Source organism: Oncorhynchus tshawytscha, linkage group LG04 (assembly GCF_018296145.1).
Source record: "Oncorhynchus tshawytscha isolate Ot180627B linkage group LG04, Otsh_v2.0, whole genome shotgun sequence".
NCBI lineage: Eukaryota > Metazoa > Chordata > Actinopteri > Salmoniformes > Salmonidae > Oncorhynchus > Oncorhynchus tshawytscha.
In genome coordinates, this window is record NC_056432.1 from 33,852,877 (window position 1) to 33,874,505 (window position 21,629).

The 21,629-nt window shown below is 42.7% G+C and overlaps 2 protein-coding genes across 4 annotated transcripts in view; both read left to right on the forward strand.

Moving 5' to 3' along the window:
• LOC112248609 (clathrin heavy chain 1) overlaps positions 1 to 11,905 on the forward strand; it is a 39,033-nt gene extending 27,128 nt beyond the window's left edge. For 2 of the 3 annotated variants that reach the window (XM_024417771.2, XM_042320671.1), the window contains 21 exons: positions 102 to 282; positions 875 to 1,038; positions 1,334 to 1,459; positions 1,635 to 1,777; positions 1,961 to 2,195; positions 2,278 to 2,400; positions 2,851 to 2,996; positions 3,151 to 3,334; positions 3,495 to 3,687; positions 3,891 to 4,048; positions 4,156 to 4,320; positions 4,450 to 4,557; positions 4,691 to 4,858; positions 4,956 to 5,105; positions 5,238 to 5,369; positions 5,497 to 5,607; positions 5,710 to 5,880; positions 6,342 to 6,563; positions 7,118 to 7,144; positions 9,329 to 9,404; positions 9,568 to 11,905. In XM_024417771.2, coding sequence (XP_024273539.1) covers positions 102 to 282; positions 875 to 1,038; positions 1,334 to 1,459; positions 1,635 to 1,777; positions 1,961 to 2,195; positions 2,278 to 2,400; positions 2,851 to 2,996; positions 3,151 to 3,334; positions 3,495 to 3,687; positions 3,891 to 4,048; positions 4,156 to 4,320; positions 4,450 to 4,557; positions 4,691 to 4,858; positions 4,956 to 5,105; positions 5,238 to 5,369; positions 5,497 to 5,607; positions 5,710 to 5,880; positions 6,342 to 6,563; positions 7,118 to 7,144; positions 9,329 to 9,404; positions 9,568 to 9,689 — 3,105 coding nt within the window. In that variant the 3' untranslated portion in view covers positions 9,690 to 11,905. The remainder of the gene's footprint in view (positions 1 to 101; positions 283 to 874; positions 1,039 to 1,333; positions 1,460 to 1,634; positions 1,778 to 1,960; positions 2,196 to 2,277; positions 2,401 to 2,850; positions 2,997 to 3,150; positions 3,335 to 3,494; positions 3,688 to 3,890; positions 4,049 to 4,155; positions 4,321 to 4,449; positions 4,558 to 4,690; positions 4,859 to 4,955; positions 5,106 to 5,237; positions 5,370 to 5,496; positions 5,608 to 5,709; positions 5,881 to 6,341; positions 6,564 to 7,117; positions 7,145 to 9,328; positions 9,405 to 9,567) is intronic. The other variant, XM_024417772.2, reaches the window with a different exon arrangement.
• A 6,632-nt stretch (positions 11,906 to 18,537) lies between these two features.
• LOC112248610 (tricarboxylate transport protein B, mitochondrial-like) overlaps positions 18,538 to 21,629 on the forward strand; it is a 31,953-nt gene continuing 28,861 nt past the window's right edge. Inside the window, exon 1 of the mRNA XM_024417773.2 lies at positions 18,538 to 19,015. Coding sequence (XP_024273541.1) covers positions 18,904 to 19,015 — 112 coding nt within the window. The 5' untranslated portion in view covers positions 18,538 to 18,903. The remainder of the gene's footprint in view (positions 19,016 to 21,629) is intronic.

Consider the following 21,629-nt stretch of genomic DNA (forward strand, 5'->3'; position numbering starts at 1 on the left):
ATTTCACTCTAAGGTTCACTGCAACATTTCACCTGTTGTATTTGGTGCATGTGACAAATAAAATGTGTTTTGTGTTTTAACCCTCTCCTCTCTCCTTGTAGTGGCTGGTAAACTTCTTTGGCGCCCTGTCAGTAGAGGACTCAGTAGAGTGTCTTCGGGCCATGTTATCAGCCAACATCAGACAGAACCTTCAGCTGTGTGTCCAGGTGGCATCTAAATACCACGAGCAGCTGGGAACAAACACCCTGGTGGAGCTCTTTGAGTCCTTCAAGAGCTACGAGGGTACGCCTGGGTCTTGCTTCTCTTATGTTTAAAAACGTGTCGGCTTGGGGTCTATGTGGTCCAGCTATTAGAGCCACAGACCCTGGCACACATGCACAGCCTAGGATGCTAGAGCCTAGGATGCTAGAGCCTAGGATGCTAGAGCCTAGGATGCTAGAGCCTAGGATGCTAGAGCCTAGGATGCTAGAGCCTAGGATGCTAGAGCCTAGGATGCTACGCCTAGGATGTAGAGCCTAGGATGCTAGAGCCTAGGATGCTAGAGCCTAGGATGTTTAGGAAAAGGATGCTAGAGCCTTGGGGATGCTGTGGCCAGGATGCTAGAGCCACAGACCCTAGAGCCTAGGATGCAGAGCCTAGGATGCTAGAGCCTAGGATGCTAGAGCCTAGGATGCTAGAGCCTAGGATGCTAGAGCCTAGGATGCTAGAGCCTAGGATGCTAGAGCCTAGGATGCTAGAGCCTAGGATGCTAGAGACTAGGATGCTAGAGCCTAGGATGCTAGAGCCTAGGATGCTAGAGCCTAGTCTACCATATGTTTTCACAGGGAAACTAGGAAACTTATTCAATTGTGAAACGGTGTTCTTCCTCTCCCAGGTCTGTTCTACTTCCTGGGCTCCATAGTGAACTTCAGCCAGGACCCTGACGTCCATTTTAAATACATCCAGGCGGCCTGTAAGACAGGGCAGATCAAGGAAGTGGAGCGCATCTGTAGAGAGAGCAACTGTTACGACCCGGACAGGGTCAAGAACTTCCTCAAGGTACGGGGGCTACCCCAGCAGTGTTGGTTAAGTGAATGTTTATTTATAAGTCGCTCTGGATAAGAGTGCCTGCTAAATGACTAAAATGTTTAAAAAATCAAATTAAAATGTTTAGCCTAGAAGACTACAAACCAGGTTCACTAGCTTTCAGTTACATGTAAGATCGGAAGTGACACGAACCAGACTGAATTCTCACCTTTCACAGTTGTTTCATGGGATATCGGCTTCCTTTTGCAAATGTAATGTAATGTAACTATTGATGTTCTGTGTTGCCTCTCTCTCTCTCCCCCATCAGGAGGCTAAATTGACAGACCAGCTGCCGTTGATCATAGTGTGTGACCGCTTTGACTTTGTCCATGACCTGGTGCTCTATCTCTACCGCAACACTCTGCAGAAGTACATAGAGATTTACGTTCAGAAGGTAAGAGCCATCCGCCTGGCAGGAGGCCCAGTGAGGAACACAGCACTGCAGGGAAGGAAGAGAGATGTCAAGATACCTTTATTGTTGGTTTTACCAATAAATAGCACTTATTTTATTTTGTTGCTGTAATTGCCATTGCCTGCTATTGCCTGACCTTGACATGTGTGTACTGTAGGTGAACCCCAGCCGTCTGCCTGTGGTGATAGGAGGTCTGTTGGATGTAGACTGTGCTGAAGACGTCATTAAGAACCTGATCATGGTGGTGAGAGGGCAGTTCTCCACTGATGAGCTGGTGGCAGAGGTGGAGAAGAGGAACAGGTACAGACACATCACTTACGCATGTGGTCTCCCAACATTGTCGGCTCCTGTTCTTCAAATGGGGAGAACACTTTGTCAGAACTTTCAGGCCTGTCCTTTCCCCCTGGTGAGGTAATGCCTCAAAGATCCCAGACAAAATGTTTCACGAGGGTTTCTCAAAAGGAGATTTTGTGTGTGTTCCAGACTGAAGCTGTTGTTGTCGTGGCTTGAGTCTCGTATCCACGAGGGCTGTGAAGAGCCGGCTACCCACAACGCCTTGGCTAAGATCTACATTGACAGTAACAACACCCCGGAGCGCTTCTTGAAGGAGAACACATTCTACGACAGCGCTGTAGTGGGGAAGTATTGTGAGAAGAGAGACCCCCACCTCGCCTGTGTCGCCTATGAGAGGGGCCAGTGTGACCTGGACCTTATCAAGGTCTGAACACACACACAACGCACACACCCACAGGAGATGACTAATGCATTGATTGGTTTGGTTTCATTGTGCTCTGCTGTAGGTGTGCAATGAGAACTCCCTGTTCAAGAGTGAGGCTCGTTACCTGGTCCGACGGAAAGACCCAGAACTATGGGCCAACGTTCTTGAGGAGAATAACCCTTATAGACGCCAACTCATAGACCAGGTAAGTACAATACCCTCTGTTAACACTATGTTGTTATCTCCCTGTGTTCTGACCTGCATCTCCCTGTGTTCTGACCTGCATCTCCCTGTGTTCTGACCTGCATCTCCCTGTGTTCTGACTTGCATCTCCCTGTGTTCTGACCTGCATCTCCCTGTGTTCTGACCTGCATCTCCCTGTGTTCTGACCTGCATCTCCCTGTGTTCTGACCTGCATCTCCCTGTGTTCTGACCTGCATCTCCCTGTGTTCTGACTTGCATCTCCCTGTGTTCTGACTTGCATCTCCCTGTGTTCTGACCTGCATCTCCCTGTGTTCTGACCTGCATCTCCCTGTGTTCTGACCTGCATCTCCCTGTGTTCTGACTTGCATCTCCCTGTGTTCTGACTTGCATCTCCCTGTGTTCTGACTTGCATCTCCCTGTGTTCTGACCTGTGTTTCATTGTGTTTCCCAGGTGGTGCAGACTGCTCTGTCAGAGACCCAGGACCCAGAGGAGGTGTCTGTGACGGTCAAGGCCTTCATGACAGCTGACCTGCCCAATGAGCTCATTGAACTACTGGAGAAGATTGTACTGGACAACTCAGTCTTCAGCGAGCACCGGTCAGTCACCACGCGCGCACACACACAAACACTTTACTTGGCCTCGCATTTAAATACGGAGGTTGAAAAGACTCAAATATTTCCAATGTTCTACGAATACCTGTAGTTGGAAGTCTTATCTAGCCTCTGTGTGTCTTCTCTGTTTCTCCCTCAGAAACCTCCAGAACCTGTTGATCCTGACGGCCATCAAGGCAGACCGGACGCGTGTGATGGAGTACGTCAACCGCCTGGACAACTACGATGCCCCCGACATTGCTAACATCGCCATCAGCAACGAGCTCTTTGAGGAGGCCTTCGCCATCTTCAAGAAGTTTGACGTCAACACCTCCGCCATTCAGGTTAACAAGAGTCTGAAGATAATGCATAATATTTAGCTAATCATTGTACCCTGTTCTGTTTCAATGCACCAACAATGCTTTTCTTGACTTTTCTTTCTGCACCTTACAAATATTTGTATCATTGGACGTCTTTATTTATACTGACCAACTGTCTCTCTAGGTCCTGATCGAGCAAATCAGTAACCTGGACAGAGCCTATGAGTTTGCAGAGCGTTGTAATGAGGCTGCGGTATGGAGTCAACTGGCCAGAGCCCAGCTCCAGAGAGACCTGGTTAAAGAGGCCATCGATTCCTACATCAAAGCCGACGACCCGTCGGCCTACATGGAGGTGGTCAGCGCTGCCAGCAAGAACAGTAAGACAACACATCACACTGTGTGAGGAACATGGAAAAGCAAGGAAACTGAGGCAGTAGCGGGGATACGTCCAACAAGGCAGTGGCGGGGATACGTCCAATAAGGCAGTGGCGTGGATAGATACGTCCAACAAGAGTTCACTTGAAGCCTCCTATGCACTGTATGTGTGTATAATGTATAGAATTTATTGTGTGTGTTTTAGATAACTGGGAGGATCTGGTGAAGTTCCTTCAGATGGCTCGTAAGAAGGCCAGAGAGTCGTATGTAGAGACAGAGCTCATCTTTGCTCTGGCTAAAACTGTCAGACTGGCCGAACTAGAGGAATTTGTCAGCGGCCCTAACAACGCCCATATACAACAGGTACATGTGTCAAATACGTGCAAAATGCACATTTATCAACATGGAACATTGTTCGCTGAGACGTTTGGTTTCAACTTTGAACTCACCCTCTCTTTGTTCTCCTGCAGGTGGGAGATAGGTGTTATGAAGAAGGGATGTACGATGCTGCCAAGCTGCTGTACAATAACGTGTCCAACTTTGCCCGCCTGGCATCCACGCTGGTACACCTAGGAGAGTACCAAGCTGCTGTGGACAGCGCCAGGAAAGCCAACAGCACACGCACCTGGAAGGAGGTACATCTAAACATTCTTACACACACGTTATGCTGTACGTATGTGTAAGTCATTTGACGGGTTGTGTATCATGACTTCGCTCGATCTCTTTCTCTCTCTCTCTCTCTCTCTCTCTCTCTCTCTCTTAAGGTGTGTTGTGCGTGTGTGGATGGGGAAGAGTTTCGATTGGCTCAGATCTGTGGTCTACACATTGTTATCCACGCTGATGAACTGGAGGAGCTCATCAGCTACTACCAGGTAAATCCCCTGAATCACTTTAACCTGCTGGTGTCCTCTATAGTTTAGTACCAGGTAAAGGGAATGTTTTCAGATAGTTTAGGTGTCTGTACAGTGTCTGTGGTTAACTCATGTTTGTGTCTGTGTGCATCAGGACCGGGGTTACTATGAGGAGCTGATAGGCCTGTTGGAGGCCGCGTTGGGTTTGGAGCGCGCTCACATGGGCATGTTCACAGAGCTGGCCATCCTCTACTCCAAATTTAAACCCCAGAAGATGAGAGAACACCTGGAACTCTTCTGGTCCCGCGTCAACATCCCTAAGGTGTGTGTCTCTCTCTCTAAATAAAACGATTGTAAATATTTCTCTTTTTCCCCATATGTCACGTCTGTGACCTCACTTCCTGTGGTTGTCCAATCAGGTGCTGCGAGCGGCAGAGCAGTCCCATCTGTGGGCGGAGTTAGTGTTTCTGTATGATAAATACGAGGAATATGACAACGCTGTCCTCACGATGATGTCACACCCTACGGACGCTTGGAAGGAGGTGCAGTTCAAGGACATCATTGCCAAGGTAGCACGACCTCATCGGCTCCTCACTCACAAAACAGTTGAAAACCTCACTGAAGGGCTGAAGGCTTTCTAACCTCAACTGTAGCCACCTCTCTCCGCAAGGAACTTCATTGTGTTATATGACTCTTTCTAGGTGGCCAATGTGGAGCTGTACTACAAATCCCTTTCCTTTTACCTGGACAACAAACCTCTGCTGACGAATGACCTTCTGACCATACTGTCACCACGGTTAGACCACAGCCGCACGGTCAGCTACTTCACCAAGGTAATCAGTCAAAACACCTGTCATTAAACCCGGAATAGACTGAAAAACATGTTCCCACAATACTACAACCCTGCAAATTTAGCAGCAACGCAAGACCAAATAATATGACGCTTCCGTGGGTCTCCAGGTTAACCAGTTGAAGTTGGTAAAGCCTTACCTGAGGTCAGTCCAGAGTCATAACAACAAGGGAGTCAACGAGGCCCTCAATAACCTGCTGACAGAGGAGGAGGACTACCAGGTGAGGGAGTGTGTGTGTTCTAGTTATGCTCTTATGTTGTTCTATGGCATTATGTGTTGTGGTCTCCAGGAAGCATGACTTGTATGTCTGTGTTGTCCATAGGGTCTGAGGGCGTCTATCGATGCATATGATAACTTTGACACCATTGGTTTGGCCCAGAGACTGGAGAAGCATGAGCTGATTGAGTTCAGACGCATCGCAGCATACCTCTACAAAGGCAACAACCGCTGGAGACAGAGCGTGGAACTCTGCAAGAAGGACAAATTATACAAGGTTAACATTTTTGGGGGATACTAGTTGTTCCTGCCAAACCAGCACCTGGATCCAGACAAACTGCTGTGCAAAGTTTTTATTATTTATATATATTTATTTTTTTACTTGTCTTGCACTGTAAATATTTTCTGGGACCTTTTCACACTTCACTCTACTTTGACTAGAGCCTGATGGGGGCACTGTTTCCCTTTGGAGGTCGGAAATAGTGAATATTTAGTCAGCCACACCTTGTTGAAATAACTGAAGGAAGACACTTCTCCGTAGTTTTTCAGCTTTGTAATGATATGTAACCATTGGTGCAACATCTGTGAATCAAAATGTTCCTGTGTTTCATCCATCCATCTCTTCCCCTGTCAGTCTCAAGATGGGATGCTGTATGCTGCAGAGACATGACTTCGGTCTCAAATCAATATTTTAATCAAATCAATCACCCCCCCCCTCTTACTGTGTGTATTTGGCAGGATGGAATGCTGTACGCTGCTGAGTCTAAGGATGCTGAGCTGGCTGAGACCCTGTTGCAGTGGTTCCTGGAGGAGGGCAGGAAGGAGTGTTTCGCTGCCTGTCTGTTTGCCTCCTACGACCTGTTGCACCCTGACGTGGTGCTGGAGCTGGCCTGGAGACACAACATCATGGACTTTGCCATGCCATACTTCATCCAAGTCATGAGGGAGTACCTCACCAAGGTCAGTCCTGCTCCAAAAACGGCAAGCACTTTTTGTGTCCCAAATGGCACCCTATTCCCGATTTATAGTGCACTTCTTCTGACCAGAGCCCCATTGGCCCAGGTCAAAAGTAGTGCACTATATAGAGAATAGGGTGCCATTTGGGACGTACACAATCTTAATTTCGGTCAGTGAAAATATAGTAAAAATAATGGATTTCTTCCTGCTAATTTGACTGGTTTCCAGAATTTTCTCTTGTAAGAGATGGACAGTTGTCCTTGACCTTCTCTCTGTAGGTATTGTAGGAGCAGACAGGGTTTAGAGATACTTTTGGTAATACAAATTAAAATAGTGGAAAGTTTACTTAAATATGGTGATAACGCTGCTGGAGAAAGCTTTCACACAGCTTTATTATTTTGTATTTCTTCACTTTGTGTTTGCAATTAAGTTAAAACATGAGACTCTTTAAGTGGGGAAGACAACCATTCCTCTAGAACAATGTGTAGTAATGACACCACTTCCTGTAACCTTTGACCCCAAGATCTGTGAGCTCATCTCTGTGGGTTCTCTTCCAGGTTGATGAGGTTGAGGAGAAGGTGACGGTCTCTGGCTCTCTTTATTTATCTCCTTTTTGTTCTGTCTGTTTCCTGTTCTAACATAGACCCTAGGTTTCTGATGTAAGAACCTAGCATGGACTTGTATGTAGACTGAGAATCCTTAACATAGGTCTGGCCAGTCCTGGTTCTTTAGAGCGTCACAGGGGGTGCGGGGTTCTGTTTCAGTCCAGCACCAACCTACCTGATTAAGCCTTTAGTCTTTCTAGATTGAAGACTGAATCAGATATGTAAGAGCGGGGCAACAAAAGCCATGCTCACACTCAACCCCTTAGAACCAGGACTGGCCGCCCTTTACCTACTTCGACCCTCCCCCGGGTCTCTCCCCTCACTGATAATCCCAGACTGTTTGCTCCTGGTTAACAGGAACACATGATAGAGGTCCTGGTTAACAGGAACACATGATAGAGGTCCTGGTTAACAGGAACACATGATAGAGGTCCTGGTTAACAGGAACACATGATAGAGGTCCTGGTTAACAGGAACACATGATAGAGGTCCTGGTTAACAGGAACACATGATAGAGGTCCTGGTTAACAGGAACACATGATAGAACAGTATGATAGAACAGTAACACATGACAAAAGGTGCTGCACTATAGTCCTCTGCATCAGTAGTCAGCTAGCCTGAGTGACAATCTGTTTATTCTTCCATGTCAATATTTGGCCTGACTAATGACCGCAATGAGCACAAACAGATCTGGGACCAGGCTAGTTGTTAGCAGCTCCAGGACTGCAGTATCTGCTGGATTCCTATGTCTGCCATTAAACTGATCAGTGATTTGCCAGAGAGCATGGAGATGAAGAGCAGTAGACACTTGGCCCTCCCTGGAGGACTGGAGTTGAAGCCCCCTGCTGCAAACACAGTTCTGTCGGAGTATTCTCATGTAGCTTTAACTGCTATGTACAGTAGTGCACAATACCACATTGGTATTGTAGTGCACAATACCACATTGTGAGAAGCATCGGCTTTACAGCCGCTAGCTAGCTATACAGCCACAGAACCAAAACCACCACTCCCACACACTGCTGTGCATCCGAAATGGCACCCTATTCCCTACATAGTGCACTACTTTTGACCAGAGCCGTACAAGTAGTGCACTGTATAGGGAATAGGGTACCATTTGGGTTGCACACCATCAATTAGCTTTCTATGCATGTTCATTATTTTATTTATCAGAGGAGGCACATACTCCCTTGTAGTTTTTTCTGCTGCTGAAATTCTTATCATTCACACACTGCCAGTTTATTTTGTAGTTATGACATTCTAATTATTTAGTTCATTTTAGTTAATTGTTCATACAGACAAGTCACATCTTCACAGCTATTATTACTCAAAATAGAGATTCTCAATGCCAAAAATAGATGATGATTTAATTACATAACTTTAATACAATAATACACACATTTCTGTTTGACTCTTGAATACATCAGAAATCTTGCTTGATTTGATTTCTTTAGCCTATATTTGACACTACTGCTCACACTTCTGAAGCACTGCCTGCGAAGATTGCTAAACATTTACTTGAGGAAAATGACCTCAACTAGCTTTGGATAAGATAGCAGTTCACAGTTTAAAAAAGATGCATGCTCTTAACCAAGCAAAATACTTTTGATAAACTGCTCTAGATAAGTTGGTGAAATATTGCATTTTGTTAGGCAAGGAGTGGCCTGTAGCTGAAGCATGTTAAGTTGTGATTGAGGTTTGTCTCTTTTTCCTCCTGGACTGGGATGTGTTTTGCGTGGAGTGCAAAGTGGAGTGTTAGCATCTTGGCGTGGGCCAAGCTTCTCCACAACACAGAGAATACAAAATTAACTTTCACAAGCCTTGCTGTATACAGTGCTTCTAGAGTAGTTTAAAGATGCTCCCTCACTTGTAAGGAAAAGTGTAGTTTCTCACCAATCCCGCATGGCATCTTCTCTAAGGCATCCTCACTGTAGAAATAGATACTAGTCTATAACGTCTGATATTGAAAGGTGAAGTATAATATTATGCATATTGTTGTCTTCATGACAAAAGTTAACATCACCAATAAAATATTATCAGAATGTATCTCTGTAGAACGTTAATTGACAAATAATTTACAACGCCACAGTTTTATTATAGTGAGCCCACCCATTAGGCAACTGACTGGCTTTTCTCTCTGACCTCTGTCTGACCCTTTGTTCTCAGGTGGATAAACTGGAGGAGTCAGAAAGCCAAAGGAAGACTGAGGAAGAAGTCACAGAACCCACCCCCATAGTTTTCGGTAGGTTCGGTAATGCAATTTATATTAAAAGGCTTGGTTAAACTTTCTGGAATCAGTTGGCATAGGGGGGGAAATGAGTAAGGGAATCTGAATGCAACACGAGAAAGACAGTTGTTTATTATTGATGAAAGGTAACAATTATCTGTGTGTGGTGTGTGTACAGGTCAGCAGCTGATGTTGACGGCAGGCTCAGCTCCAGTGGCACCCCAGCCTGGATACCCAGGAGGCTACGGTTACACTGCCCCAGGCTACTCCCCCCAGCCCCCCTACAACTACAACATGTAAACCACCTCTACCCCACCCAGCCTCCCTACACCATGTAGACCACCTCTACCCCACCCAGCCCCCTACAGCTACAACATGTAGACCACCTCTACCCCACCCAGCCCCCTACAGCTACAACATGTAGACCACCTCTACCCCACCCAGCCTCCCTACAGCTACAACATGTAGACCACCTCTACCCCACCCAGCCTCCCTACAACTACAACATGTAGACCGCCTCTACCCCACCCAGCCTCCCTACAACTACAACATGTAGACCGCCTCTACCCCACCCAGCCTCCCTACAACTACAACATGTAGACCGCCTCTACCCCACCCAGCCCCCCTAGGGCTACACTAAGCCTGCGTCCCAAATGTCACCCTATTCCCAGTATAGTGAACTACTTTTGACCAGGTCCATATGACTCTGGTCTAAAGTAGTGCAGTATATATTGGCTATATGGTGTCGATTGAGACACAGATCATGTAGACCTTAAGGTCCCAATAATTCTACCTGGAGCTTCTAACGCGCCCCCCTCGGCCAACCTCAGGCCCCGACCTGAACCACACTTACCCTGCACTGGGATACAGATACAGCTTGCTTATGGATTCTATATGTATTCCCTGCCTTGACACCCCTGATACTCCCAATCTCACTACTCTGAGACACACCTAGCCCACCTATGGACACTCCTAACCCCCACACCCAAATCTCTCAACTGAAAAGATCTACACTTTGCCCCCACCTCCTCTCGCTCCTCACCTCTCACTCCCACTTCCTCTTTCTCCCCCTCTCCAATGGAATACAGCAAGACTAAGTGACCCCTCTACTTGACCCCTCTACCCGCCATTCAACACGCACCGCATGACAACAGCGCTTAGCTCCTAGAGAATATAACTAATAAGATGTCGCTAATGTACAGTACACCTCTCTGTCCAGGTGTTCTATAGACTGCATCAACTGTGTCAACCATAGAACAGCTTCTTTTTTTTAAATACTAATGTTTTTCTAGAGATTATAATACAGCACTGATGGTACAGAGACTTTGTTACTGAGGAGCCAGAGAGGGGGCGGGTGAAGGGGGAGCAGCACCGAGTTCCCCCACCCTCTCCTAAGCACTGCTAGGCCTTATACAGGAGGAGGTTTCAAATTTGAGTCCGTGTTTGTTTGTTTCAAGACTGTTTCTGTGCAATAGAGATCTTAACAGGTACCATGTGTTGGAGATACAGTACTATTATGGACTAGGAATACTAGTTACTTGGGTTATGGTGTACTGTCTGTGTGTAGTTTATCAAGCATGTAGGGATCTGTTGACAACTCCAAGACTGGGAGGGTTTGCGCTGTTCCTTCTCTTCACTAGAGTCGTATTATCTGATAATAACCAAGTCAAGATGGACGTTGGGTCTCTCCACTACACTGTGATGTACGGTACAGGATCCCACAGCTCTGGTTGTTGATGATGTGAAACATAACTGCGATATGCTGATGTCTGTGCATGTGCTGCCAAACATATAATGCTGTAACAATGCAACCAGGAGCACAATTTCCATGTTACACATATACCAAGTATTACCTATGTTGTGTTCAAAACTAAACAAATGTATTTTGAGGCCTTTTACTGTCTCACCATTGGCAACAACTAACAGAATGGTCGAAGAAACTCAAATGTTACACAGAGAATAAAAACATACTAGAGGAATAGAGCTCGTATGTATCCATGTACCAGTGGTTCAGAGTTAACAATTCATGTACTGACAAAAAAAACAGTGTATAATTTAAGATATGTTGCGATACTTAAATGAGCAAATAAGTCCATTATGGAATAAAATAGTGTATTGTCTATAGTGCATTGTTGTAGTCTTAATCATTATTATGATACTTTTTTTTTTAAAGAAAATGACAAAATACAAAAAGAGCAGAATACAAACATAAACTATTCAGCATGATTGCTTGCAGCAGCCATCATCCTGGGGTTTGTTTTCTTCCTGTTCAAGTAGAACCTGTCTGATAAATGTTCTGGAAAACTATCGCTAGGGTTTATGGGTAACTCTGGCCTCGTGCATCCGGACAGACGGCCATGTCCACTGTTGTCCATTGGACCCTGAGCTGTGCCGCGACATTGTAAAAACGTTGAATTGGGGTTTTGTAGGAAAACTAAATCTAAACTGTGTACAAGCACTACCGTATCTGCACAAGTCATGGTCTCTGAAGGATAATAAAGTTTACACACACATTATCTGTCTGTGATCATTTCACAATGCTCATAGTAGTAACTCTAGAGGGAACTTGGATGTATATTTGGTAATATGTGTTTGCATTGTTGTACTATCAACCCTGGGTTTTACTAAGAACCTTTGGTCATAAAGCAGACAACACATCAGACAGTCACAATGGTTAATCTCAGCTAATGGTAACTGTCCAGGCTGTTCATTAAATGTTGTTTAATTGTTATGCATCCTTATGATGAAGGGTTTAAGTCAAATGTTTGCATTGTCAACTTATTCCATTCAATCTGACTTGGTAAGTTTACAGGTCATTCACAAACTTCCTTGATCAGGTTTGGTGTTTTTTTTCTCCACTTCTAAGATGTTCTTGCTTCTTTTAGTTTTGACAATGCAATCAACACTATAAGATCTACAGTTTAAGTCGGAAGTTTACATACACCTTAGCCAAATACATTTTAAACTCAGTTTTTCACAATTCCTAACATTTAATCCTAGTAAAAACTTCCTGTCTTAGGTCAGCTGGGATCACCAGTTTTATTTTAAGATTGTGAAATGTCAGAATAATAGCAGAGAATTATTTATTTCAGTTTTTATTTCTTTCATCACATTCTCAGTGGGTCAGAAGTTTACATACACTCAATTAGTAATTGGTAACATTGCCTTTAAATTGTTTAACTTGGGTCAAATGTTTTGGGTAGCCTTCCATAAGCTTCCCACAATAAGTTGGGTGAATTTTGGCCCATTTCTCCTGACAGAGCTGGTGTAATTGAGTCAGGTTTGTAGGCCTCCTTGCTCGCACACGCTTTTTCAGTTCTGCCCACAATTTTTCTATGGGATTGAGGTCAGGGCTTTGATTGCCACTCCAATACCTTGACTTTGTTGTCCTTAAGCCATTTTGCCACAACTTTGGAAGTATGCTTGGGGCCATTGTCCATTTGGAAGACCAATTTGCAACCAAGCTTTAACTTCCTGACTGATTTCTTGAGATATTGCTTCAATATATCCACGTAATTTGGTGACTCATGATGCCATCTATTTTGTGAAGTGCACCAGTCCTTCCTGCAGCAAAGCACCCCCACAACATGATGCTGCCACCCCCGTGCTTCACAATTGGGATGGTGTTCTTCGGCTTGCAAGCATCCCCCTTTGTCTTCCAAACATAACGATGGTCATTATGGCCAAACGGTTCTATTTTTGTTTCATCAGACCAGAGGACATTTCTCCAAAAAGTATGATCTTTGTCCCCATGTTCAGTTGCAAACCGTAGTTGGCTTTTTTAATGTTTTTTTTTGGAGCAGTGGCTTCTTCCTTGCTGAGTGGCCTTTCAGGTTATATCGATATAGGACTCATTTTACTGTGGATATAGATACTTTTGTACCTATTTCCTCCAGCATCTTCACACGGTCCTTTGCTGTTGTTCTGGGATTGATTTGCACTTTTCGCACCAAAGTACATTAATCTCTAGGAGACAGAACGTATCTCCTTCTTGAGCGGTATGACCGCTGCGTGGTCCCATGGTGTCTATACTTGCGTACTATTGTTTGTACAGATGAACGTGGTACCTTCAGGCATTTGGAAATTGCTCCCAAGGATGAACCAGACTTGTGGAGGTCTACTTTTTTTTCTGAGGTCTTGGCTAATTTATTTTGGTTTTCCCATGATGTCAAGCAAAGAGGCACTGAGTTTGAAGGTAGGCCTTGAAATACATCCACAGGTACACCTCCAATTGACTCAAATTATGTCAATTAGTCTATCAGAAGCCTCTAAAGCCATGACATACATTTTCTGGAATTTTCCAAGCTGTTTAAATGCACAGTCAACTTAGTGTATGTAAACTTCTGACCCACTGGAATTGTGATACAGTGACATATAAGTTAAATAATCTGTCAAAACAGTTGTTGAAAAATTTACTGGTGTCATGCACAAAGTAGATGTCCGAACCGACTTGCCAAAACTATAGGTTGTTAACGAGAAATTTGTGGAGTGGTTGAAAAACAAGTTTTAATGACTCCAACCTAAGTGTATGTAAACTTCCGACTTCAACTGTATATCACCAGAACGTACCCCCCACTAGGTCAGTTCAACATCTACACTGAACAAAAATCTAAATGCAACATGTAAAGTGTTGGTCCTGTGTTTCATGAGCTAAAAAAAATCCTGGAAATGTTCCATACTCACAAGAAGCTTATTTCTCTCAAATGTTGTGCACATTTGTTTACATCCCTATTAGTGAGAATTTCTCCTTTGCCAGGATAAATCTATCCACCTGACATGTGTGGCATATCAAGAAGCTAATTAAAGAGCATGATTATTACACAGGTGCACCTTGTGCTGGGGACAATAAAAGGACACTTTAAAATGTACAGTTTTGTCACACAAAACAACGGCACAAATATCCCAAGTTTTGAGGGAGCGTGCAATTGTCATGCTAACTGCAGGAACGTCCACCAGAGCTGTTGCCATAGAATTTCTCTACCATAAGGTGCCTCCGTTGTTTTAGAGAATTTGGCAGTACTTCCAATCGGCCTCACAACCGCAAACTAAGTGTAACCACTCCAGCCCAGGACCTCCACATCAACCAATCAATCAAATGTATTTATAAAGCCCTTTTTACATCAGCAGATGTCACAAAGTGCTATACAGAAACCCAGCCTAAAACCCTAAACAGCAAACAATGCAAATTTAGAAGCACAGTGGCTCCCCAGTGGGTGGGCCTAGATTAGGGCCTAATGAATTTCTTTCAATTGACTGATTTCCTTATTATGAACTGTAACTCTAAAATTGTTGACATTTATTCATGTTGTGTTTATACTTTTGTTCAGTATAGTTTTGATTTACATTTGAGTTGTCAACTAATGTGAATTCAACAAAACATGTCACCACCAAGGGGGGGGGGGTGAAATGAAGTGGAAACAACATTGATTCGACCAGTGGGCCAGGTGCCAGACTTTCTACACTGTCCAACTGGTCCTTGCCTTGCCTGACACTGGCGAAATTCTCTGTCAGTCTAGCTACTCCTATGACATGACAACCATAGTCAGGGGAGTTGGTGAAAGCACACACAGTGGGGTCTGAAATTATTTGCACCCTTGACTAAGATGAGCAATAATAACTGTATAAAATAAATAATTAAAATACTGAGCTACAGTGGGGCAAAAAAGTATTTAGTCAGCCACCAATTGTGCAAGTTCTCCCACTTAAAAAGATGAGAGAGGCCTGTAATTTTCATCATAGGTACACTTCAACTATGACAGACAAAATGAGAAAATAAATCCAGAAAATCACATTGTAGGATTTTTAATGAATTTATTTGCAAATTATGGTGGAAAATAAATATTTGGTCAATAACAAAAGTTTATCTCAATACTTTGTTATATACCCTTTGTTGGCAATGACAGAGGTCAAACGTTTTCTGTAAGTCTTCACAAGGTTTTCACACACTGTTGCTGGTATTTTGGCCCATTCCTCCATGCAGATCTCCTCTCGAGCAGTGATGTTTTTTGGCTGTTGCTGGGCAACACGGACTTTCAACTCCCTCCAAAGATTTTCTATGGGGTTGAGATCTGGAGACTGGCTAGGCCACTCCAGGACCTTGAAATGCTTCTTACGAAGCCACTCCTTCGTTGCCCGGGCGGTGTGTTTGGGATCATTGTCATGCTGAAGACCCAGCCACGTTTCATCTTCAATGCCCTTGCTGATGGAAGGAGGTTTTCACTTAAACTCTCACGATACATGGCCCCATTCATTCTTTCCTTTACACGGATTAGTCATCCTGGTCCCTTTGCAGCCCCACAGCATGATGTTTCCACCCCCATGCTTCACAGTAGGTATGGTGTTCTTTGGATGTAACTCAGCATTCTTTGTCCTCCAAACACGACGAGTTGAGTTTTTACCAAAAAGTTATATTTTGGTTTCATCTGACCATATGACATTCTCCCAATCTTCTTCTGGATAATCCAAATGCTCTCTAGCAAACTTCAGATGGGCCTGGACATGTACTGGCTTAAGCAGGGGGACACGTCTGGCACTGCAGGATTTGAGTCCCTGGCGGCGTAGTGTGTTACTGATGGTAGGCTTTGTTACTTTGGTCCCAGCTCTCTGCAGGTCATTCACTAGGTCCCCCCGTGTGGTTCTGGGATTTTTGCTCACCGTTCTTGTGATCATTTTGACCCCACGGGGTGAGATCTTGCGTGTAGCCCCAGATCGAGGGAGATTATCAGTGGTCTTGTATGTCTTCCATTTCCTAATAATTGCTCCCACAGTTGATTTCTTCAAACCAAGCTGCTTACCTATTGCAGATTCAGTCTTCCCAGCCTGGTGCAGGTCTACAATTTTGTTTCTAGTGTCCTTTGACAGCTCTTTGGTCTTGGCCATAGTGGAGTTTGGAGTGTGACTGTTTGAGGTTGTGGACAGGTGTCTTTTATACTGATAACAAGTTCAAACAGGTGCCATTAATACAGGTAACGAGTGGAGGACAGAGGAGCCTCTTAAAGAAGAAGTTACAGGTCTGTGAGAGCCAGAAATCTTGCTTGTTTGTAGGTGACAAAATACTTATTTTCCACCATAATTTGCAAATAAATTCATAAAAAATCCTACAATGTGATTTTCTGGATTTTTCTTCTTATTTTGTCTGTCATAGTTGAAGTGTACCTATGATGAAAATTACAGGCCTCTCTCGTCTTTTTAAGTGGGAGAACTTGCACAATTGGTGGCTGACTAAATACTTTTTTGCCCCACTGTATATTGTATGCTCAACAAAATGTGAATGATATTATTTTATACTAATACATTTGCTCAGAGAAAGAATTAGTTTAACAAGTAATACATTTTTTCTCAAAAAGGGAGGGGTCAGAATTATTGACACCCCTAAAGATTCTTATAAATAAAGTAGTCAAAAGTTTAGTATTTGGCCCCATATTCCTAGCACACAATGACTACATCAATCTTTTGACTCTACAAACTTGTTGGATGCATTTGTTCGTTTTGGCTGTGTTTCAGATTATTTTGTGCCCAATAGAAATGAATAGTAAATCATGTATTATTGTGTCATTTTGGAATCACTTTTATTATAAATAAGAATAGAATATGTTTCTAAACATTTGTACATTTAATGTGGATGCTACTGTACCATGATTACAGATATATCCTGAATGAATCATGAATAATGATGAGTGAAAAAGTTTACAGATGGTTAAAGATCATACCCCAAGACATACTAACCTCTCACCATTACCAATAATGGGAGGTTAGCATGTCTTGGGGATATGATATTTTACCCTCTGCAACTTTCTCACTCATTATTCACGATTCATTCTGGATTATCCGTAATCATGGTAGCATCCACATTAATGTACACGCGTTTAGAAACATGTTTTATTTTTGTTTACAATAAAAATGACAATTCATTATGTACCATTCATTTCTATTGGGCACAAAATTATCTGAAACCCAAATAAAACAAACTGCAAATGCATCCAACAAGTTTGTAGAGTCGCAAGATTGATGTAGTCATTGTGTGCTAGGAATATGGGGCCAAATACTTGACTTTTGACTAGTTTATTTATAAGCATCTTTAAAGGTGTCAATCATTTTGATCCCTACCTTTTTGAGAAATAGAAATATAACTTGTTCAACAAAATCTCTTTCTCTAAGCAATTGTATTAGTATAAAATAATATAATTTCCCAATTTTTGGAGCGTACAATATAGCTCAGTATTAGAATTATTTATTTTATACAGTCATTATTGCTAATGTTTATCAATGGTGTCAATTTCGGACCCCACTGTATGTCTATGACCAGGCCAGACTACTCAAAGGAAAGCGTTCACTCTCTACTAAGCACTGTTCCAGGACCAGTCCTCTGCCACAGTTATGACTCTCCTCATGGTCTGGCTGATGACGGTCTCTGACCAAAACGTCAGGCAATGTTTTTAACTTTGCATTTGCAATAAGCCATATATTTCTATAATGGAGAGAGTGTTGGGCTCTAACTTCTGATGCCACAGTCCTGAGGGAAACCAGTTGGAGCTGAGGAGCAAAACTGACCCTGGATCAGTGGGGGTAGATATGTACTGCTGCACTTCAACCTCATCTTGGGAACAGCATCCGATGGAGATACGGATCAAACATTCTGTGTGTCCACCTGTCATAGTAGGGGTTTTGTACACATGTGGCCTTGTGTACAGGCTACATCAATTCAAAGTAGTATCTGTTCATCTCCATTATCAGAATAGAAAAAACTGGAAAAAATGTGATTATGTTAAATTATTTGTTCATGTAAGCAAAGGTCTAATTTGTAAATGAGGTTAGGAACAAAATAAAATGTTTGTTGTGGTTTTGATATGATTTTTCTATTCATAGCAAGGCAAATACACCTGTCTCAATATTGTTTTGGTTGCATCCTTCTCGTGGATGTAGCATATAGGGATAGATGGATGTCACTGGGGCACAGCACTTGATTGATGGTGTTTTGGGTCTGAATCAACTTTGTACGGCCTTGATCACTTCTCTCTCTCTCTCTCTCTCTCTCTCAACAGCTTGGCAGCAGAGTTTAAGTGGTTAATAACATCATGCTGTCTAATGGGGTTGATACTTTAATTGACATATCTGCGTTTGTTTGCTGAACTAGGGAATTTACAGTATGTTATGCTAATGTAGCGCTCCACCTCATAGCGAGGTTTGCGCGTGAAAAGATGAGACAGACCCGCCCTACTGGTGTGTTACCGAACTGCCCCGTCTCTCCTCCCTCGGCTACATGATATATACGCGTTCTCTCCTAGCACGACTGCCAACTGTGTAGTAGCCTACTGTCCACATACAGCGGAGGTCTGAAGGCTACACTCAGCATCACTGGTCAGACAGCATCACAGCAAAATTGATCAGTCCTTAGTCTTGGTGTGCATGCATTGAACGTTATAATAACCATCAACTAGTTTTTTTAGGACAAAATAACAGTTTTGTAGACTTAGTTTTATAGCTAGATAGATATTTGTTAAATTTATTCTTTACAATGGAAGGAAACAGGAAATTAATCAGTCCCTTTCACCGACCACGGTGCCTGGCGGCGGCGGCGCCTGGGGGGAAAGCCAAATTAACTCACCCAGGGAAGGCGATTCTAGCAGGTAAGTTTTGTAATCCTTTGTTCAGACACCATCTATGCCAATATATATGGTTTTACATTTTTTGTGATACACGGTTTAATGCTTTTACTTGATAGAGAATCGGCGTGGATGGAGCATCAGCCTGTAGAAGAAAGTAACATTGTTTTTCCCGATCATGTCACTTTCACTTGACAGCCAGGGTTTGTAAATGATGTGCTGATGGTGTTTCATTGGTTAGTAGCCGTGCAAGAATCGAGCGCTTCCATGTCATTGAGTAGAACTGTCATGTTGTATTGTGTTCATTCACAATAAAATATCAAATATGCTAGTCCTGGTTATTAATATCAGTTTCACATGCAGTGTGTTCATTTCACTAAAGATGGGATTGGCTTGGGCTGCCTGTAGAGCGCATAACAAAATAGTGAGACTGTTTAAACTAGTAGCCTACTGGCTTTATCATTTTTTTAATGTTCTACTTAATATGATTTAGAATCTAATCAATATGATTTCAAATGGATGATTATGAAATTATCTAATGATCCTATCTGTAACTGACAGTGGTAACGTGCTATACCCTTCTAATAGTGCAGAGCAGTACTGCCTGGTTATATGAGAGAACACCACAGAACAAACACTCCTCAGTTTTCCCCCTTAGTGGCAGACAGTAACAACTCAGTTAGTTATAAGGACTGGTGAATGCTAAAATGTTCACCTCTTGCATTATGCTATGATAGACAGATCATTCATGTTATTGTGCAGTTTAACTGAGATGACAAGAAAGCATCTGTTGCAGCTCCATCTGTCCGATTAGCAAACCACAGCATTTAGTTCCCACTATGCAGCCCTGTTCTTTTTAGGCAGCAGACACAGTCATTATTATGGGGTGTGTCTTCTGAAAATGACTCCACACTGTGCAATTCAAACCAATAACCCTACAATTGAACTGGAATGCATTTTAAGTAAACCACCCAAAACCACCACGTCGCTCTCTGAAGGAAGACAAAAACAAGCATTGAATTAGGATCAAATATAGAAACCTAAACACTGTGGACTGAACAGCAGAATGTCTCTAAAATTAGGTTGGAATAGCTAAGACGGCTACTACTACTAATAGGTAGACAATGGTGTATATTAACCTGTTCTGCTGATGCTATCTATTGGCTATTGAGAGGCTTTGAAGCCAGCGGTCGGCCATATTGGCACTCCACAGTAGGAGCAGTCCTCCATAGTAATGGGTGGAATTCTACAGTGTTTCAATTAAGTGTTTCAAGGACAAATTTACATGTATTTACAAAATTACATGTTTTGTTGTTGTAAATTAAAAAAAAATGTTTTATGTTTAACTCACATAATATAGTTTAAAAGTGGGCATTAAGGTATATGTAATAACTAATGTAGATACATTAATAAATGCATAAAAATGTTTGTTTTTTACATTAGAGGAGTAGTGCTAAGATGGAGGCACAGGAGCTTCAACAAATCACCCCCTAAAAGTAATCTAGTATATATACTGCATACATCACTGGTATTAGCCTAGTAGCCTTCATCACAGAAACCTCCATTCCTGTGAGGGATACTGGTGAAGTGTACCGAACAAAAAATATAAACACAACATGTAAAGTGTTGGCCCCATGTTTCATGAGCTGAAATAAAAGATCCCAGAAATGTTCCATATGCACAAAAAGCTTATTTTTCTCCAATGTTGTGCACAAATTAGTTTACATCCCCGTTAGTGGGCATTTCTTCTTTGCCAAGATAATCCATTCACTTGACAGTTGTGGCATATCAAGAAGCTGATTAAACAGCATGGTCATTACACAGGTGCACCTTGTGCTGGGGGACAATTAAAAAGTCACTTTAAAATGTGCAGTTTTCTCACACAACACATATCCAACACATGTATTTTTTTTAAAGGCACATGTAGCATACATATCAATACAGACACACAAACTATCTAGGTTAAATAGGCTTTATGAAAGCAGGTTTGCTGTTTATTTGAGCAATAAGAGATGGAACGGAGTTCCATGCAATAATTGCTCTATATAATACTGTATGCTTTTTTGAATTTGTTCTGGATTCGGGGACTGTGAAAAGACCCCTGATGGAATTTCTGGTGGGGTAAGTGTGTGCGTCAGAGCTGTGTGTAAGTTGACTAGGCAAACAATTTGGGATTTTCAACACAATGTTCCTTATAAAAATAAGAAATGATGCAGTCAGTTTCTCCTCAACTCTTAGCCAAGAGAGACTGGCATGCATAGTATTTACACTACCAGTCAAAAGTTTTAGAACACCTACTCATTCAACGATTTTCTTTATTTGTACTATTTTCTACATTATAGAATCATAGTGAAGACACCAAACTATAAAATAACACATTGTTAACACATTGTTAAACAAATCAAAATATATTTTATATTTGAGATTCTTCAAATAGCCACCCTTTGCCTTGATGACAGCTTTGCACACTCTTGCCATTCTCTCAACCAGCTTCAAGTGGTAGTCAGCTGGAATGCATTTCACTTAACAGGTCTGCCTTCTTAAAAGTTAATTTGTGGAATTTCTTTTAGGGGTGGTATACATTAGATAGCCCTATTTGGTAAAAGACAAGTCCATTTTATGCCAAGAACAGCTCAAG